We start from the raw sequence: 22,151 nt of genomic DNA, 5'->3' as shown, positions 1-22,151 counted from the left end.
CACCCAAACTAAATATTGGTACATGGGGTACATTTATAACATATAAACATGTACATTTCAAACAAACTGGTCAGAGGAACAAAAACTATATATATATATATATATATATATATATATATATATATATATATATATATATATATATATATATATATATATATATATATATATATATATACAATACAAAATATGGTATAAAAATAATAAAGTGGGAAATATATCAAGGCGGACAGACAACATGATAAACTTTTAAGATAAAAATACATAATTTTTTCAAGATTTTTTTGTTTCGAGTTGACGTTAGTTCCGTAAATTTGACAACATTCGGTCTATGAGAATAATAATTACCCAGGTATTTTTTTCGTTCAAAAGCTCAAGTTTTACATTCTACAATATATTGAAATTCATCAGCAAATTGACAAGTATTACAAAGCGTTCAAATTCTTTCAGAAAGTGGTATACCATACGATCTTCCAGTTTCTATTGCTAAACGATGATTTGTAATTCGAAATTTTAAAAGTATCTTTTTTAAATTTAAGAGATAATTTACGAATATAATTTTCAAATCAGATTGAGGATACAACTGTACAGCCCGATCGAGTTATCATACACAATCGAGATACGTATACTACCCAAATTAGGGAATTTTTTTTATTATATCAATTGGGCTATCAGATTATTTGAGCTGTACAATACAAAGTATTTAACGTAACGCAAAATATAAGATATTTGTTTCGAATAGCACATAACCGTTTTGGGGCCAATTCAAATAAATAAATAAATAAATAAAAACAAAACAAAACAAAACAAAAACATTTATGATTGCTTTCAATAAAAACAATGATTTAATGAAATACTCTTAAAAAGTTCAGCAAATTGACAGTTTGACGACAAGCATTTCTATTGATACTATGGTTTGTAAATGATAAAATATTTATCTGCACTGTAAAAAAAACCCCCAAACGTATACATGTATATATATATTACCCCCGGTCTGTGCAAGTTGGATGACCACGGCATATAAAGCTTATTCTATATCGTATAAGAATTGCTCCTTGTCATTTACACAAACTTGTATAATGGATACAAAATAACTCCTTATTGATTTTTATGCAACGAATCCCAATCATAATGCATTTTGCCGACAGATATAAGTAAAGAATTATATTACAATGTCGAATAGGTAATTGCTTTCAGCCATTAAAATATGTTACCCTTTGGACATTTTTTTCATTATGTATAACTATAAATACATTTATTACATTTTCAACAGTGAAATACTATAATTTATTTACTGAGTAAAAGTGATATTCTGACACAGTGTGAAAAGATATCAAAATGGTATTCTCACAGTGTGAGAATATCAGAAGTGCGGCAAAACTCTCGATTTTCCTTCCCTTCACGAAGAGTGTTTTTAAAAAAATTCCCTTGCCTGTCATAAGATAAAGTTAATGAGGCACCCTGACAGAGACTAATAGTTATACTGCCAAAGTTTTTCCAAGTATGCCGTTAAAAATCCATGTTTACAACGTTTTTCAATCTTGCAATCGCTTAGCTATGCGTCTCAACCGCTCAAATATGACTTCACAGCTTGTGACAGTGTTACAAAAATACAGAAGCAAATGGAAAATCTAAAAAAAAAAATGTAATAAACAGAAAATTCAATATTTTGTTGATGAATATGGAATTTATTTCACTCGTGAGACAGGATTTTTTTTCTATATTTCCACTCGTGCTTCGCACTCGTGAAAATATCAAAAAATCCTTCTCACTCGTGAAATATATTCCATATTCATCTACAAAACATTGAATATCCTCTATATACAAACCGCCTAGGCAATTAATGCATTGAAAGTGATTCAGATAGTACAATGTAAAGAAAAATGAAGACTAAAAATGAGAGAAGTATTAGTACTTCTTGTACACAAACGAAAATCTCAGTATATGATCAAAGTAACTTTAATCTAGAAAGCAGTAGATTTGTTTTGCAAATCAAGATATGTCCAGATAAGCAAATGAACGCATGAGCGGATATCTGATTGTGCCTCCAAAGATCTGTATGAATAAACTTCTCCATAAATACATAAATGCGTCATTTCCTTAGAGTCAATTCAATTAGATTCCTTTAATCTCTAATTAAATGCAAGGGTCGAGTCGTAATGATTACATAATGTACGGATTTTATTCAATTACAGTTCGAATCGTCCTTGTGAAATTCTGGATGCCTTAAGGTAGTACACAATAGATATGCCAAATTTTTCCTCCGATTCAATTTGTTCAAACTTATTTTGTTCTAGGATACAAAATCTCTCTTTAAATGTAATATGAAAGAAATTCAACCATACACTTTTCCCACATAATTTGAAATATGGCCTATCAAACCCCTGTAAGAAGATTGTGAAATAAGACAGCCGACCTGAGATTAGGCGAAATTAAAAAATAACCATTTGATCTAGTGCAAACTTGTGTGATGCTGTTTATAAAGGCAATCTTTTTGTACTAAAATTTAGTAAAATATTTTGATACTGGTATATTTGAGTAAAATGTGATGTAAAAATAGAACTTACATAGCCCGGAAATTAAAAATTCACATGTAAATAAATCACACGTTAAGTCCTCTTTAAAGAAAATGTATCATTCAATTTTTACAAAAAATTTACAGAATAATTGAAATAGAACCCAGATTAAAATATTTCAAAATGAGGAAATTTGAACCGGTGGTTTCAGACATTTTGGCGATTTTATATAAATCAAATGCAAAAAAATGTGAAGATTCAAAAGGTGACTTCACTATGTTTGACCTTTTACCTCTTTATATGACCTTGACCTTAATTATACAAAAAGAATAGAGACTCCTCATAAAGATGTCTAAATATCAGATTTCTACTATAAATGGATCAAAGGTTACTTTGCATTTAAGAACAGATAGTCATAAGCATTTAAATGGCATAAACACGATCCAAAATGTAGACTCCTGAATGACCAATATACTAGTATAGGATGTCTCTAATTTTTCTTCAAAATATGGTGAAAAGATGACACAGCTCATTATTTTTCTTACAAAGATCCTTGATTATTGACATGATAGTGAAATTATTCTTTTTTCTGGTGCACTTTATAAGATTTGCGTTAAAACAGATTTCATGGGTGTTGTGTACTACCTTAATTTTTGCGTTATCATATGTGCGAAAATGTCTGGAATGCTTAATAATCTACAGATAATTTGTCACAAATTTTGTAGGAAACTCCACTTTTCTTATATTTAAATTTAACATGATTTGTTGCTTCCGCCTTTAGCACAATTGAGGAGGCATATACCATTGGCAATACTTCTCCACCTCGTCCTACTTGGACTAATACATCCAGTCGGTACCACTTGTATCCTCCCTCTCCCTCGATCTCTGCCACAATACTTCTTTGCAAGGTTTTCTTTGGTCTTGATTCTTGTGGGTTCCATTAAAATGTCAAGTGATGGTAGTTTTTGGCTTTCTGAAGTGTGACCACTTCATTGAAATTTCCTTTTTCTTAAATCAATTTCTATTCGGGATTGATTTATTCTTTACCATTAATTTTCATTTTGTACTTTTTCAAGTCATCCGATATTCGCCTTAAGCAGCTGTTAATAAACATTTGTATCTTTCTATAAGCCTTTTGGTTGTTCTCAAGGTTTAATTCCGATCTATAGAGCAACAGAGTTTTGATGTAGAAAGTTGAAGAGTTTCATCTTAGTTCTTGGACTGATATTGTTCACTTCCGATATAAATATTGCTCACCATAATGAACTCTGTTCTGGCTTTTCCTTCTTTATGTCATTGTCAAATTCCCCTGTACTCCAGATGTATAGATGATATAACTTCCTCTATCTTCCTCTATTTTTGCTGTTTTGTTTTCAAATGTGTCAGGCTTGGTTGTGGTATGGTGTTTTGCTTTGATCTCTCTGGTCTTCCCTGTGTCAATCCTGAACCTGGTTTCTGGTGCCCCTCTGTCCATCTCAGTGATTTTCTCCTGCATCGGTTCATGGTTGCGTGATATTAGGGCGATGCCATCTGCAAAATCCAGGTCATCGAGTTGAAAATTATGTCCTGTGGATTCCGTTAAGTCTATTTATCGTGGCTTAATTCTAGATTTAATCAACTACTAAGAGAAATAGCAAAGGAAAAAGTAGTCATCCTTGTCGTACTCCTATGGAGATGTTAAAGAGTTCAGTTAGTTGACTTCGAGTATTATGTGACTTTGCATTAATGATTATATTTTGAAAATATGTCCAAAATGCCATAATGCTTCTTGGATGCCACAGTATTTTTCTGCTCAGGCTATCAAATACTTTTTCGAAGACTACATACATAAATATTAGGGTTGTCAATCGAATACAGAGTTGTTAATCGCAAGACGATCGATCCTTTCGATTACCGTTGGTTTCTTTCCGTATGCTTATGTCGGACATGTTTCAAATATGGAGACGTATTATATATTTTTAAGCAGACTTCACACTCAAATGCTTGGCTTCTGATGGCTTTTCAGATTCTTAATCAGCGATTGGTTACTTTAATGTCTTTGAGCTTATGTCTTTGGTAGATCGAACCTACCTTCGTTGACTGGAATGTTAAAGACTGAAATTTGAAGAATTTCCTCCTTAGAAAGTGAACTAAGGGTATAAGTACGATTCCCAGATGTAGAATTAAAAAAACCAAAGTTCTTCAAAATTACAGTTATAATACCTTTATGTACCCTCAATCATTACTTTTTGCATTACTTCAAACACAACTAATTTGCCTTTTGAATATAATTGCCTTATTAGAGTAAAGTACATCATTTATTGGGCTATTTGGGAGTTGTTGTTTTTTTTTTTTAAAGTTATCGAAATGTTTTTAAAATTATATATGTGCTGCAACGTGTACAACAGAAAAGATGATAATTCTCTTTTATTGCAAAAGTGCACCTTTAATGGTCTCCTAGCCAAAATATGATGTAGCAAAATCTGCTTAATGCTATTATCAACAGTTCAATCATGGTCGAAGTCAGCTGGTTTAAAATGATCTCTCTTTTTTTTTTTTTTACTTCTTCCTTTAAATTTTATACATATAATATATTTTTAAATATTTGAGTAGTGTAAAGTTTTGAACCTGCTATTGTTTCATTTAATTTAATCTCAAAAACATTTTTACAGGAAGTATTTAAATGTAAAATAAAGTAATATAATAAGAAAGTGGATGAACATCGATTTAACAAAATGGTCTGGAATGCTCAACAGGCGTCAGATTTTCTGTTCATACCCTTTTTTTTAATCTCACCAAGGGGATTTATGGATTCACTCTCTCTGGATCGAAAAAAAAAACGTATTTTTTTTACCCTGCATCAAATACTGGCTAGAAGACCATAGAAGATTTACTTGACGTATAAAAGGGAAGAAATGGATTGTTAAAAAAAATAAATAAATAAAAAGGAAAATAAAAAGTTTAAAACTCTCAAATAGCCCTATAAACGATGTACTTTCTCTTATAAGGCAATTATTTTAAAAAATGTATTAATTGGGTAGGGAAATATTTGTTTGACATATAGGGAAAAAAATAAATGATTGAGGGTATATTAAAGTACATGAGTAATTTAATGAGTAGTATGGAGAAATTTACCCCCTTTTACCAGCGCAGAACTAGTGACAAAACTGGTCTTGCCGTTTTCGGTCAAGATGGCATCTTTTCCGTTTCCACCAAAGACGGTGTCTAGCTCTTCCAGGAAAGGTAGCGTCTTTTCCAACCAAGATTGCCGCCTTTCTCAACGTGTCATTTCTGCTAATATGGCCAATTTTCCTTTTGCGTCATTTACTACTTGCCTTTTTTAGCTTCCGGAAAAATTGCAGTTTTTCGGTTTAGGGCCGGTACACACGATAAGGCTTGCCTTATAAGTCATAGAACTTAAGTTCTTGCCTTACTGTGTGTATACCCTTAATGCACGGTTTTTCGAGCCTTACAAGTCTGACTTACAAATAGAACACTGCTCTATTTCTTAATACAAGACTTAGCTGAAATTTTCTTCTCAACCAATGAAAATCATTCGCCCAAATGTCATTCTATTTTTTTCAAACCATACACCCGGGTATATTGAAGTGAACACAAAGAATTTTCGAATAAGCTAAAATATCTACACATGCTTCTGTTCAACCTCTTTCTCTTTTTTGAGAAATGTGAATGTACTTATTGGTATAATTATTACAAAGCCTAGTAATCTATTCTTCTATTTTAATGACCGAATGCACTATTTATGGCTGGAAACACGCGAGATTTATGGAAATGTATATAATCTTGTAAGTCTTTCCTTAACTGTGGACAAGAGAGTCGTACGTCCTGCAAAACGTAAGGTTTTAGACTTATAAGGCAAGCCTTACCGTGTGTACCGGCCCTTAAATTAACCATCGTGACTTTCCGGACAAATGTTTTCAAGTAGAAGATTTATATCACATAGTCATTGGACAACAGATTGACTGGGTGTGAACACGTTTCCAAGATACAGATGACAATGATGATGACGACGACAGATTTAATAGTTTTATGTGAAGTGTGTGATGAAAATCTGGCGCTGTTCACCAAAAAGTGTCATTTCAAACGGAAGAAAACACAGACTTCTCCGAGAAGGATGCGAGGGAAGACACCAGTGAGATTAAGGAGGGTCTTTACATCACTTTTTGATGACGTACTATACAGAAAAATAAATTAAAACGCTTTAAAAATAGACTAAACATGTGATATCAGAAGTGTTGTTGTAAACAATGAAAGCAAAGTAACAGATTCATTATGAATCATAATCGAAGAAGGGTTATTTTTAAGGAGAGACCAGAGAGAATGACAGTCAAATCTTCGCTACACAAGTAATGTTCAATGCCATAGAGGAAATCCGAGTTGAAATCTGCAACCTTTTTGAAATTTAATATATATAATTATGTACTCTAGAAATTTAAGTCTTATTCTGAATTTTAGACGTTCAAGCGTTCCTTAGTGTTTTGAGTCTGAGGGAGTTTGGAAAGATAACTTTTTTATTCCAATTATTTTTTAAAATTGGAATATTCCCATTCCCTTTAAACATTTTTCATTCAATTTGTCACTTGTTGCTCATTAACATACATTCCTTATATATTTATAACTGATTTTCCAAATTATTTATGCACATATTTCAAAGAAAATCACATTAACTTTTTATTGGAGAAAATATTTTTTCTAAGATAAATAATATTGAATATGATGAAGTGTTGTCATTTTGTTTACACATCTGATGATACAAGTAATATCCTTCACTTGACATTGATATTTCTACAATACTTGAAATAAAACATTTAACCAAAATCAGAAAAAAGGTTAAAAAAAATCACTGAAATTATTTATCGTATACGAGGGGTTATCAAAAAGTTCGTGGACTGACGCGATAAAATTAATAATATGTAGTCTTTGCTTACAAAATTTATGCGGAACATAAAACAACAAAAGTTTAAGAAATGTTGAAAATTTTAGCTTGATACGTTGATAATTTGCCAAATTATTCTGAAATTAAAAGGACACCCGGCGCTGTCGCCGTTTAGTGTCATGACGTCCGCTTAACGTCATTGTTTCTTAATGTCCGCTCTCTCTACATCATACACTTATCTTGATGAGATTACCTGGAGTTAAGTAAGGACTTAAACCCGTCTTATTTATATGAATTTAAAATGTCATGAGCAGCTGTTTTCAATGCAAATAATATTGTAAATGGATCTTTATATGGGGAAAGATCCTCACTTGATTATGCCAGAATACTTAGCTTGTTGGAGTTCAATTTCTACCACACATGATCAACGTCACTTTTCGACGTGACTGACTTTTGACACCCTGACTACAAATCAACACTAACTGTGCATATTTCATCTCTCTGAATCTTTTTGGGCATTAAAAAACAAGTACTCTGGATGCATTTTATTTTTCTGTAGCCAGTTTAACATTCCTTAGGTCAATACCAGTTTTTCCAGGAGCGAAACTCTATAGAGTCTTTGAAAAAGAAACCCCTTCTCCTTTTGACGTTATTTTCAAGCCCATAATTGTTTGGATACTCCATATAAAATTTACGATAAAATTTCATAGAAAATACAGAATGGGGTAAAAACTGCTAATTTTACTGAACAAATGTGTCGTACCACATGCCTGAATTAACGAGATTTTTGGATGACAAATACTCATATCTAAAGAGTTTTTCTCAGTTACACTCAGGTAGAAAAAAACGTCATATAAGAGGTTGCACCGCCTGGACATACCTTTGCTTACAAAAACATTAACAATTTATTAAAAAATAAAAATTATGATTTATGGTTTATTCTATAGATAGAAAAGATGATGCTAACTAATGTGTAAAAATTCATTGATGTACCTAAAGCGGTTTTAATTTTATGACGCTAGTCCACGAACTTTTTGATAACCCCTCGTAGTAACCTCCATTTGGATATTTGAAATCTTCATCATAAGTGATGCTGTAATGAAACATATAAAATATAAAATAAACTGTGGGTGTAATGAGCCTCCTTAAGTTGTCTAAAAACAGAGGTTTACATGTACGTTTTGAATGTCATGATTATGAGGAATCTAATTCATAGCAAGCTGCATCCGGATATCAGGGCATCGCTACTGAACCTTATGAACAAAAGAAATATGGATCTTGATAAAGCCTTACCTATTACGAATTTTGATTATTTGGAGGAGACCAGAGAAGAATATTATCAGGACGATTTCCATGATGAGTAAAACAGAAAAATCGCCAAACAAAAAACAAAAAAAAACAAAAAAAAAAAAACAAAAAAAAAACAAAAAAAAACAAAAAAAAAACATGGACGACTTTTTAAAATGGACATTCCAAGGCCATCTGTTTTTTTGGAACCGTTGAATGTTAATAAAGAAACAAGATTATGAGTAAAATATATGGTAAATTAAAGGATACCATACTTTTGGCAGGAACGCATACAAGAAATATTATAATACCCGAAGCGAGCGACAAAAAAGCGACGGTCTAAAGGGAAGGTTTTTACAATGCTTTGGCATAGACTATTGATCTGTAGCTCTCTGGTTTGTCTGTCCGAATTTTCTAAACCGAGGGCTATAATCTCTCCAAAAAGACCAATACGTATGAAAATTGTCAACAAATGGCGAAATCAAGTTTGTGAATTCTTATGTAGCAAAAATCTTTTCAGTAGAAGATATAACGCAGAAGAATGAGAAAATATCATTGAGTAGACATATTTTTCGTTATATATATATATATATATATATATATATATATATATATATATATATATATATATATATATATATATATATATATATATATATATATATATATATATATATATAATATTACCAGGCTTGGGGTAATGCTAAATGTAATGGTAATGCATTGCAATGCATTACTCAAACTCAGAGTAATGCTACCCGGTAGTAATGTGTAATGCCAAAATATTTGCATTACATGTAATGGTAACGTAATGCATGACTTTCTCAAATCCAGAGTAATGCTGGCATTACATAGCATTACAAAGCATTATTTTGTATATACCTATTTTAAAAATTTTAAAATGGACATGGAAAATATTGTTTAGATTAAATAATATTTTAAATGATAGAAATGAATGAAAAAGTTAACCTGTTTAAATAAAATCTCTGTATTTATTTGCACTATCTACTACTACTCTTTATCAGGTCCAGGAAAATCACTATATTTAGCTATATAGCTTAATTTACCTATATAGCTTTATTTACCTATATAATATAGCTTTATTTAGCTATTTTAGAATAAGTTTCTGTTTTATGAAAAGCAAACAAAAAGTCGCATGAAAATTATGGCTGATATTTTTTTAAAAAGGTTTGATAAAACCAACCTAGGGCATAGATAGTAAAAACATTGCCTCTTTTAAACACTTTTTAACCAAAAAATGCATCTCTATTGTTTGGATAGCTGTCCATTACTGGAAATGCGATGAGGCATGACTAAGTGTGATTGCCTTGCATTGTGCTGAATTATTACCAATCAATTATCTTGTTGACCAAAACTGCTTTTCTTTGTTAAAGTAGCTGCTTATTCACAGATTAACTGTTATACATAGCCCCAAAACTTTTAGATCTTTGATTGCAATTGCACAAAAGGAGAAACATTTTTAAAAGTGGGTTTTTGGTGAATTGTTTTCAGTCCATTTCAAAGTTGAAAACTAATACTGCCTCATTATGCGACTTTTTGTCTGCTTTTCATAAAACAGAAATTTACTCTGAAATAGCTAAATAAAGCTATATTATATAGATAAATAAAGCTATATAGGTAGATTTAGCTATATAGCTAAATATAGTGATTTTCCTAGACCTGTTTATATTCTGTAGAAAGTACAATTACCACACATATTAAATTTTCATAAATTAAATTTTCATACTTATTTTAGCTAATATTCAATTTCAGAGAATATTTAATAGGGTTTTTTTTTTTTTTAGAAATTACTTCAAAAAATAATTCCAGTATGAGGTACACAAATCAATGTACACTGTAAACTGACAATTTTTTGAATATAGTGTCTTCAAACACAATGCCTCTAGGGTTTAACAATTTGAGAAGTGCTCAAAAAGCAGTTCCTTTCTCCCGACTGTGTTTATAAAACAAAAGAGCTGGACTAGTTTGAGCTGACCATGACAAATGCAATAGGAATAGAAGACAAGCATTCTACTTTTAGCAGAGCAAAATGTACCTTTTTTCAAGATTGTCAATGCATTTAATTTTAATTTTTCATAAGATACTAGATCTAAACAATCAATGTCTTATTGATTTAGTTTTGGGGAAAGGCGAAAGTGCCCCAAAAGTTAAATTGTTTTATGACATCAATAATCACACAAAAAGTGCATATTGTACAGGCTTTTATCTTATTGGCAACTGAAAAGATTGAACTTCTTAGGAATAATAAAAAGATATGTAAGATATTTACAGTGTAGTTAATACAAGTACTTGAAATATGTGTTTTAAATATCATATCTTTTAATTAAGAATGTTAAATTTGAATTAACATCAAGTTTAGTTTTTAAGGGGTGTGCATGTTTATGAAAAGCACAAGTTTTGTATTTCTATTTTTGAAAATCCCCAAAAGTAATGGTAATGCATTACTTTACTAAAGTAATGGTAATGTAATGCATTACTTTAAGAAATTAGAGTAATGGTAATGGTAATTTAATGCCCAAATTGTTGAAGTAATGGTAATGTAATACAATGTAATTCGCCCCAAGCCTGAATTATATATATATATATATATATAATATTTTATAAATATGAGCAAAAAATTGAAAATAATGAATAAAAAAAATGTTCGACCGTGCTTGACAATATTTGACAAATATTCTCATTATTTGCAATCAGTCAAGTTCACTTAGCTGTACAAGTTCTACTGTTATAATCGACCTCTCCCCCTCTGGCACGAAAAAATATGACGACCAAAAATCGATCAAAAGAGAGCAACAACAATAAATTTTAGCTCTGGTTCATGCGTTTTATTCATTTTTTCCTTAACCTTTTCAGGATATACATGTAAACATAAAGTGTAGACGGGAGGCAAAATGGAGGAAAAAAGTCCATACTTTGTGTATTCGGTTTTAGGGCAGACGATAGTTCGAGAGAAGAGATTAAAACGAGGTTCACGAAGATGTCATATCTGTTTGTTCATCATTAACGTTTTATTAGTTGTTATGATACAGAAAATTTACAAATCCAATCAGTACTTGAACGACCTCGCCATAATGACCGAAAACTTCAAGAAAGATGTGGAACACCTCGGGAATCTACATCAGTTGTTACTTAATAAACTCCGAGCACAGGACAGAGATCAAGTGTTGATGGACATACTGAAAAACATGAATTCTACGGACAAGAAACCAAAATGAATGACAATTGTGCCTTTATAACAGAATTTGTAAAACTGGTGAATGAACCGTGTTTATTAACAGTCATATTTACAGTATATGTATATAATTTATAATTATATGTTATAGAAAATTTTTAAACATATGAATTTATTATGATTACGATATTTCAAAGTAAATTGTTATAATGTAGTATGAAAATGCATGTGTTTGCATTAAATTTTGATACTTATCAATAAGTTTTCAATGTGATTCTGTTTATTCGTGGCAAGTTCAGATTTATATTGGGAGTCTCTACTTAAAGAGAAAAACAGATTACAAGCTTATGACTTTGACACATGTCCAAGAAAACAAAAATACGTATTGCCAAAGAAATTAAAATGATTAAACAAAAATGATTGTATAGAACAGTTTTAAGATCTAATCATTTCGAATTAGCAGCAATTTTTCAAATCCTTTGAAATTGTTTTCGTCGTGTGTGCATTTTTGAGAATATTTATGAAGAATTTTGAAAGACTGACAATAGTACAAGGAGTCTGGTTAGCTGGGAGGTCAACTGATTTTTTTGTCTTTTGCTGGAGTGCAGTAGAAATAAAAGCGAAATCCGGATAACTAACTCGTTATAAGTAGATAGCTACTTAAAACGTGCTGGTTAAATAATAAGAATTAAAGATTTATTTTTACCTTCTCAGAAATGAGCTAGCCTATTCGGGTTTCTTTGTAACGAGAAGAAAGCAACGGTGTTGAATTCAGACCCTAGCCCGTTGAAAATTGAGCCGCATCGTTGAATTTTGATAATTAAACCGGGTCAAAATTCAACAGCATATAAACAAATAGAAAACAAGATGTGTTTGTGAAACACTATGCACCCGGCGGCAACAAAGTTCGAAAAAGCTATTTTTAGCGTATAGGTCACAGTCAAGGTCACAAGGTCATTGACCTTGGTGTCATTTGAAAGAACTTAATTAGTGGAGTATGCATACCAAATATGAAGTCTCTATCTCCTATGGTTCAAAAGTTATGGCGAAGGTTAAAGTTGACAACAGACAGACAAACAGACAGACAGGACAAAAACAATATGCGCCCCTGATCTATCGATCCGGGCGCATAATAATGAATTGACATTCACTATTATCATATAGTCTATAAATAGTCCCTATATAATCTATACAAACGCAAACGGTTCATAATACTACATATTCACTGGATTTGAGGTCGTATTCACCGGAGGGTCAGTGCGCGTGTAGCGGCATTGTGACGTCACAATCAATACCTTAAATAATGTTGAAAACAATGGTTGCAACGGCCGGAGCCAGCCATGTATCTGAACAGAAAAAAAATGTTAGGCAAGTCTATCGCAGGATTATTTTCCAAACATTTTGATGTTTTACACACAGCGAAAGGAAAATACGGAAGTTATAAGTTGTATTCTGGACAATTTTTTTGATTTTTCAACGACAGAGGTTCGTTAATGAAAACGGTATAGTCATGCAGCCTTCAACGTCTTATTTATTCAAATCCTGACTATATGATAAAACAATTATGGACTCTTTCGGTGGTGAATATGGTTTGTTATTCACCAGAAAAATATCAATATTGACCTCGGCTTCGCCTCGGTCAATATTGATATTTTTCTGGTGAATAACAAACCATATTCACCACCGAAAGAGTCCATAATTGTATATGATTTATTCATTTAAAATAAGTCTCGTGGTGTGGTTTTCAATTCGACATCTAGATATATCGGACGTTTTATCAATTAAGAATACTGATTTTCAATTATACATTGATTTGATGTATCCAAATGAACTCGAAATAAAAGAGATATCACGGAGTCTTGCACATCTGCATCATATTTGGATATTTTCTAGAGAAAGACATTGATGGCAAACTAACCATAAAAATCAATGAAAAATGTGACAACTTTCTATCATTTACTTTCCTTATTTACATAGCAATATTCCGTTATCACCTGCATAATTATATGGGTTTTTTGTTCTCCCAATTAATTCGATACGCAAGAACATGTTCTTTGATCAAATTTTTAAAAACAAGGCAGGTTACTGACAAATAAATTGATGATACAAAGACACCTATAAGCTCATTAAAGTCAACATTTCACAAATTCTATGGTCGATTCAATGACCTTGTTTACAAATACAATCGGTCTTTAGTCGAATGTTGATGGGCTGCTGTGGCCGTTTAACAGGGGATGCTTACTCCTCCATGGCACCTGATCCTACCTCTGATCTTTTCAGAAGTCGGTGTTTGTTCTGTTCACAATTTGTATTGTTCTGTTGAACTTTTCAGCACAATTACCGTTCGTTATATTTACATATCGTGGAAAAACTAAGTCCTCTCGTTTGTCATACAGTTTATTTGTTAGGTGGCCATTATCGTCTAAAACAAATATGAAACAGGTGTGGCAGACTCTGTTGTGTCTTTTATTTCGAGATCACTTGGATATACATGCATCGAGTAGACAATTGAACGAAATTACTTGTAACTATTGTTGATTGATAATGTGGAATTGAAGGTCACAGTAAGAAATTCTTGTTCCCGTTTAAAAGTTTTTTTTTAATAAATTCTGTTTCCTTCGGAAGTCCAACAGTTTGTTGGAAGATAGGTTTCCAAAGACTACGCATACATTGCTTAATAGGAACCTCAGCATCTTTTTAATGTCAACATCAGAGTATATATTTGTAGATTTTAAAATGATTTTCAACTTGAAAGTAATTTTGTAATGACCAATCAAGAGATAGTTCAAATATTCTTGATTAATATCAAAGAGCCTTATCCTTAATGTCAGGAATTGTTGTATAAAGTGTAGAAAAGACGTACGTTTTGATGTTACTGACTTTGGAAAAAAAATTGTGATTTTAAATTTTCTAATAGTTTGTAGGCGCTTTTGAAAATTCACATTTGATTAACACTTCTTGAATATGTTGTACATTTAGAATACAGTACGTTTACTGTGAGGAGTCAAAATAGGGGCTTGGTAGAGCATTAGTTGGAAGCTGCATGCATCTTTCCTTGTAATGACCTTTAACAAGTATAGGTAGGGTAAATCGAATTCACCTTCGTTGACTGGAATGTAAAAGCATTAAAGACCAAAACGTGATTTTGAAGAATTTTTTTCTTAGAAAGTGAGCTGAGTGTATGAGTTGGATTTCCAGAAGTAGAATTTAAAACCAAGTTCTAACAAATTGCTACTAGATTGTCCTAGCGATGCGTAGGTGAATCAAAGATCTGCATTGATATGAATTCTTAATGATTTGGAGATTTATTTTGCAATTAATTGATTCGAATATAGGTTATCAAATACATACAGGTAAATACATGTAGTATAAATCTGGTAATTTTTGTTGTTCAATTTTGCTATTCTATTGTCGTAACTTTGTAAATACAGCTGTATAGTCGATTCAGAAAAAATATCTACCAAATATTTTGGGGAAAAAATAAACCAATGCAAAACTTTCCTAGGCATCGGTATACAGTAATAAACTTCAAAAAGGGGTAAAGCGATCGTGTAGATTTCATTAACTTTTGTCAAAGATGACCATGAAATAAGATGTAAATTGTACAGAACAACAATTAACTTACGTGTATGTTTGGGACGATATTGGTTTCCTGATTTCAGTCCGATCTCATTATCATAATAAAAGAAATTCAAATTCTGAAACTGATAAATATATTAGTAGGCATATGTACATAGAACCTCCAGATCGAACTCACGAAAAAAGGTTGCAGTTGGAGGTCAACATTTTAGGCGCGGATCCAGGATTTTTTTCCAACGGGTCCAATCCCCCCTCCCCCCCCCCCCCCCCAAAAAAAAAATAATAACTAGCCCAGAAATTTTTTGGCAAAAAAAGTTTACTCCTTCCCCAAACGTGAAAAACCTATTTCATGTGATTGCGTGTGTGTGTGTGTGTGTGGGGGGGGGGTCCATTTTTATTCCCCTTTCCTCACTATGGCTTAATGACTGAAAATTCAACTCTACAAAACCAAGTACAAAAAGGGGAGATCATTTACACTCAAACCGCACTATCTCGAAACCGATGGGACCAAGAAAAAACTTCCAAAATATCCAATCAATCCAGATATTGAGATTAAAATACATACAAAAAAGTTGTTTGCACTTTTAACTCACTTGACATATTTACATGAATAATGGTGTTCAAGATTTTGAAATTTGAGTTAATGAAGTTCAACTGTATATGACATAGATACTAATAAAAAAAAAATACAGCATACATATTTTATCTTTTATTCACTGTCCATTCAAATCTCATAAATCTATGCATATTTTTGATTGTGCGACATATATGTTTTTATGAAAATTTATCATCATCATTGATAAATGTTCCTTGTTGGACCAATGCTACCATTAGATACACAGGAAATACTGGTTGTTCTGAACCTTTTTTCATTATACTGACTGAAGACAAGAGCAATAACTAATCCTAGGAAATAATTACATGAATGGGCTTATAGCACTGCTGCAATGCAATTAATTTAATAATGCTGTGGGAAATTTAAAAGGGTGTAAAAACTTTTTTCTTCTGAATCTAAATGTCATCCAATAGTTACACACCAAAGAATTTCGTCTACTGTAGATCACTAAATTTTCGCAACACCTTATTTTCGTAAGATGGTCATTGACTCTTTATAGCGAGACAAAATTTTCATGAAATGTGGTTACTGCTCTATATAATCTTAAGGTATACTATTACATGTATATGCAAGAATGAAATTTTCGTGAGCACACTGTCTCACATAATTACGAGAAAATTAAGTTTTCGCAAATAAAAAGTGATTTACAGTACTTTTCTTGCATGTCTAAAGCTAATTTTCCTACCCCTCCCCAAAATTAAACTTTATCCAAATGCCATAAAAAATAATCAGGTTTCTGTGTGATCAACTACGACTAGGATAACTATTTTCATATATTTTCAACATGTGATCTTGAGGAACCCTTCTAAATTCTCTATGGTCAGCTTCATAACACTTCTGTGGCATTTATCAAAACAAACACCTGAGATTCATGACAATTTCTCATGCCATCTTCAACTGTTCACAAAGGATACTTTTAGGATAGGATACTGTAAATGTTTTTCTGTTTCAGAGAAACTCATACAGACAGACAGATGGACGAAATAGGTGATTCTTAAATATGCATTAAATCTAACTTTATTCAAGGTGGGTATAAAAGTTCTTAACAAAGGCAGAAAAGAAAACAAATTAAAAGAATGAACTTTAACTAAAATACAGTCAGCACTATGAACTCATAAACAGATAAACTGAGTATTTTCTCGCCATTAAAATCAACAATCTTCTAAACAATTTCTGTGACAATAAATTTTTCGTTGTGTGGTCTTGAACTTCTTAATAGTACATGTACCAACTTTATCATTTTTTTAAAATCTACGTTTTAAAATCCCAAACATTTCTTACTCCTTTCAAACATAATAAAACAGTAATATGAAAAATAATATTTCTTTGGCAAGACAAACATCTCATTTCATGTATCCTGAAAACTGGCACAAACAATACATCTTTTATGCATTCAAATAAATCACTGTTCTACACACTTTTGGCAGTTATCTCACAACCATTAAAAATAAGTATGACTTTTACATGATAACAAACAAATACGAATCTTTATGCACATGAAGAAATCTTATTTCTCAGTCACATGAAATAAAATGTATATGCATACATAACAGGTACACAAAATGACTTTTACTCACACATATATATCTCATAAGCAGATCAAAAATATTAATGCACAATTTCCTCCCAAATAACATGTAGCATGAAATCTCACAGAAAACAGCTGACAAAAACAGCTGATACACAAGTCAGGAATGTTCTTCTCCATCAGTAGAAAATGGACGCATTATCTCTCTCCTTATTGCACAAATAAAAACATTTTATTTAAAAAAAAAACAAAGAAAAAAATTTCTTCTCAAGGCAGATTCCGAGACTTCATCAATTACAGGGCCTTGGCCCTTCTTGTAAGTTCTCAGTTGATCATACCTGGGTTGCTTCTTCTTCATGTTTACTGTCATCATCTTTTCTTTGTATGAACACTAGCACATAGCTGCATTATAATCAGTCTATCATACTATCACATAATACTGGAATTCTGGATCAAGTTTTATTATCACACGAGATGTCCTCGCATGTCATCAGGCACTATATTTGTCCGTGATGCACGCATCGAAGGTCCATCATAATTTGGATTTGTAATCACATTTGGGTTATTTGAAAATGATGCAATGGAACCTAGATAAAACGAAATCATTAACAAAAAATCAAACATTTTTGAGTGTCATGCATGTAGAATAATGAAAAAAATTCATCTGTATAATCTGATAAAATTCTTTAACAATAAAGATATACTACTACTATTTTTAAAATCAGAGCATAAAGATACATAAAACTGAGATAAAGTAAACCAACAACGTGGAAATTTATTCATACCTGGAGAAGGTGTGTAACGTGGATTATAATTCTGCTGAATTTCATCAGCGTCGTAATTTCTGTCTGGCAGTGGTGGTGCTGTGTGATTAACATAATTAATGGCTGCCCCCTTACTGGATGAGCGAACTGGGGGTGGAGGGGGTGTGGTCCTGTAATTGACACTACGACTAGGAGGGCGACTGGAGCGTTCAGACAAGTCTGTGATGCTCTGCTATAATACATATACAACAAATACAAATTCTTCTTTGCATATTCATGAAGATGAAACATATAATTTCCAATCTCTAATAATTCATGAGATTATTTCTTATTAATCTAGAGTTCTGTATGCTAGTATGGAATCTATATATTTTTTACCTTTGGTCTCGTTTCATCATAATACCTGTCATCATCAATGACAGTCTGTGAACCCATATCATACTGAGGATCAAATGTTCCCTTTCTTCCTTTCATTTTATATGGATCTACAAAACAAAATGATTCCAGTATTGAAAATATTTCGATGAGAATTTTGGAAAAATTTTATGATTAAGGGTCATTAAATCAAAGAAGCCCCCCATCCTACCTTCGTACTGCCAGCTTCCCTCCCTGTCGTCGTCTATATATGAGCGTGAGTCTGACAAGTAGGCTTTATGAGTGCTGAGAGGAGGTGAGTCGAGTTTGTTTGGTGAGTATGGACGATTACTGTAGGCAGGGGGAGGTAAGAACACTCGCTTTACATCTTCATCCTGTACAAACAAAAACATGTCTTGGATAACATATATTTCTGAATACCAAGCTTTTGGGAGAATTGTTACATGTATACATAACATAAGCTGCATTTTGTTATGAAGTGCAGATTTTGAGATATAATTGAATATAAAGAAAAACAATGCACCTTAAAAAACAGAAAAAAGCATATTTTTATGTACATTAAAAAGTGCACCAAAATTGAGTTATTGTAGCATTTTAATGCAAACGTGTGCAAAATTATTTTTGCAAGAAAACAGATGACCAAAATATTAAACACAAACCTCAAGTAAAGAAGATGCCTTTAAATCATTAGAAAAAAGAAAATACATGTGTTTTTGAAATAAGTTCAAATGTTAATGTAAACATATTTTTTTCAATAACCATTTTTATTTCAGACCAGATTCTACCACACACAGAATTTTAGTAATTCATGCTACAACTTGATCAAAACCCCGAGCACTAACACGCTGCTCCAAGACATGCAAAGCATACAGCAAATCTAGCATGACAGATGAAAATGAAATATTGGCACAATGTTTCATTTATATGCTGGAAATGTATGTAACAGTTGAAATCAAATTCAAAATACAATTTCATATGTAAAAAGTATAACATCAGTTACATGATCTAACTGAAATACAATTTCAACCTTTATCTCTTCCTAATTTTCAAGTAGATTATATAGTAGTTATAGGAAATAAAAAGGCAGAGAGGGTGGTGGGGGAGATAGCTAGGATTTTTTGTGAGGGGGGAGGAGGCACACTTACCCCTGATGACCCCGAAGATTCTGGAGGCAGACAGCAGCTCCCCCTATTAACTCGGGAACTCAACTTCACCGTATAACAGGTACATTGTATATTGGAGCTATGGGTACTTGTGCTTTTTTGGTCACTAGGCTAAAACGGAACCAAACAAATGCAACAGAACTCAAACAAGCATGCAAGGATAATAACAGCCAGACCCCACACTGACTACATACCGTATTCTACCTAATGGGTGCCTCGGTGCTTCAAATATACAAGGGACATCATTAATGCTGAGTAATTATTTTAATTTTAAATGCATGCGAGTAAATGTGGCACAGTGGTAAAAACAAGCTGATCGATGCAAAAACAAAAAGTTTAAATATTGTATGATATTGTACTATAGTTATTAATAGAAAATTTAGTAAAATGTGCATGCTTGAAGAATAATAGCTTCAGAAATGAGCTTCTATGTTAAAGACACATCCAACTGGGCATAAGAGGGTTAAGTTAGCAAATGTGCGGTAGAATACGGTACATGTCGGTGTAATATTCTGAAATAAACTCCAAACAACATTAGGAAATATCATCAATGTATACAAAATCTAAGCTCAATCAAAAATGCAAAACATTAATTGATGCTTCAGGAATTATGTTCACTTAATGATTGCAAATTTTATAAGTTCATGCTAGTAACAAATACATGTATCAAGAAATTCTTTCAAGGTTATAAATAAAATTTATCAAGTCAAATACATTTATATTACAATTATTCATAAAATTTATCTCTTGGAGCTTTGATCTAAATTAATCTATAAGCATTTCATAAACTACATTCAACTACACAAAGTTCATTTTCTCCTTCACCAATGTAAAAATTCTTAATCTAAAATATTTAACTCTGTAAAGAATTCACGATCTGCACACTCCAAGGTGGAGGAGAACAGACAAAACTATGGTTTACTCAGCTCTGACCATACAATCATTATTTCTCATGAACCTATGAAATGAACATGCAATGAACTTCTATCAAACCATGCAGCAAGCCTGTCGCAGGAATGCTCACAACTTCCAAAGTTTTGGGTCACCACAAAGGGGCACTTACCTCATAATTCCTGAAGTCATCAGAGAGGTCATCCATGTTTTTCTCGTAGGTTCCATAACTATGGTACTCATCTGAGGGTGTCTTAGGGTACATTGGATAAGTGTTTTCTTTACCTGGGGCATACAGTTCTAAGGCATTGGAGTGGTTACTGGTGCCACTGTGACCTATAACCAAGTACATAGTTCATCACTCCTCCTATGTTCAGATCTAACCACTTTATTTTAACATAACCATTTTTCAAGACATACACCTTGTCATACATGTAAAGTTATTCCTTTTTACATCTAACAATCAAGACTTATTTATGATGCACCTGCTCACAGGCCTATGTAGATTTACAATGTGACAGATTTTGTTAACTTTGATGCATAAATGCACACATTAGTCACACTTTAAAAGAAACTTTGAGAGAAGTATTTTGCATAAGAGATGCTATATTCACAATTTCTATCTAAGTTCTGCATTAATCAAAAGACTGAAAATATACCAACCCATTCTCTTCCTCCTCCTCCTAACAAAGAAGAAGATAAGAGCGATGTTGAGAGCGAGGAGACAGATTCCGACGATACAGACAACGAGGATGATCATGACAGGGGTGTCATCCCCGCTCTGTCTGGTGGCAGGTGTGGCCGAGGAATCCCCAGGGTTAGCACCATTAGACACTATCAAAGAAAAGTATATGAGCATTTAGAAATACTTCACAATTTAAAAAATCATCATACCGCTTAACAACACTAATGTCTGCTCTGCTTACATACACCCCCCTTAAACCTAACCCATACATACACAATCAGATCCTGTGTACAATGTTGTAATTATAAGAAACAATTAAAGTGATTGACTCCTATACATGACTCACCTGCTGTTTTAGCAGAGAACTGTTGTTCATCCCACATCTCTCCTAACTCATTAATAGCCAGCACATCAATCTTATACTCATGTCCAAGCTCCAATCCTTCAGAAGAAAAGCATGTTTATTATCATGTATATAGAGCTCATCTAATTGAAATCTAAGCATCAAAAAGATTTTTATCAAAGTAATATGTTATCAATGAACCTCTGAACCAGAGAAAATGAAGTTTAGATTTTTGCCCCATACCTCCGGACTCAGAGGGTGCAGACCTTAAAATTTCAGAACTTTTATTTCCTTCAACTATTTATGAAACACAAATGTATACCAAAAATGGAGAA

At 32.3% G+C, this 22,151-nt stretch overlaps 1 protein-coding gene across 3 annotated transcripts in view; it reads right to left on the bottom strand.

Annotated features, from left to right (window-relative positions):
- Nucleotides 1-16,147: 16,147 nt before the first annotated feature.
- Nucleotides 16,148-22,151, bottom strand: part of LOC133197135 (nephrin-like) — a 32,008-nt gene continuing 26,004 nt past the window's right edge. Inside the window, exons 19-26 of one of the 3 annotated variants that reach the window (XM_061332996.1) lie at nucleotides 21,820-21,915; nucleotides 21,452-21,622; nucleotides 20,961-21,124; nucleotides 19,880-20,008; nucleotides 18,946-19,108; nucleotides 18,738-18,844; nucleotides 18,381-18,591; nucleotides 16,148-18,182 (exon numbers count right to left, since the gene is read on the bottom strand). In XM_061332996.1, coding sequence (XP_061188980.1) covers nucleotides 18,061-18,182; nucleotides 18,381-18,591; nucleotides 18,738-18,844; nucleotides 18,946-19,108; nucleotides 19,880-20,008; nucleotides 20,961-21,124; nucleotides 21,452-21,622; nucleotides 21,820-21,915 — 1,163 coding nt within the window. In that variant the 3' untranslated portion in view covers nucleotides 16,148-18,060. Of the gene's footprint in view, nucleotides 18,183-18,380; nucleotides 18,592-18,737; nucleotides 18,845-18,945; nucleotides 19,109-19,879; nucleotides 20,009-20,091; nucleotides 20,120-20,960; nucleotides 21,125-21,451; nucleotides 21,623-21,819; nucleotides 21,916-22,151 lie in introns of those variants that run through there. The other 2 variants (XM_061332997.1, XM_061332998.1) reach the window with 2 other exon arrangements.

Source organism: Saccostrea echinata, unplaced genomic scaffold (assembly GCF_033153115.1).
Source record: "Saccostrea echinata isolate AGI-Se365-2 ecotype Australia unplaced genomic scaffold, CSIRO_AGI_Sech_v1 ptg000030l, whole genome shotgun sequence".
Taxonomy (NCBI): domain Eukaryota; kingdom Metazoa; phylum Mollusca; class Bivalvia; order Ostreida; family Ostreidae; genus Saccostrea; species Saccostrea echinata.
Note: the sequence above shows the minus strand (reverse complement) of the source record. Positions and strands in the feature narration are given on the sequence as shown.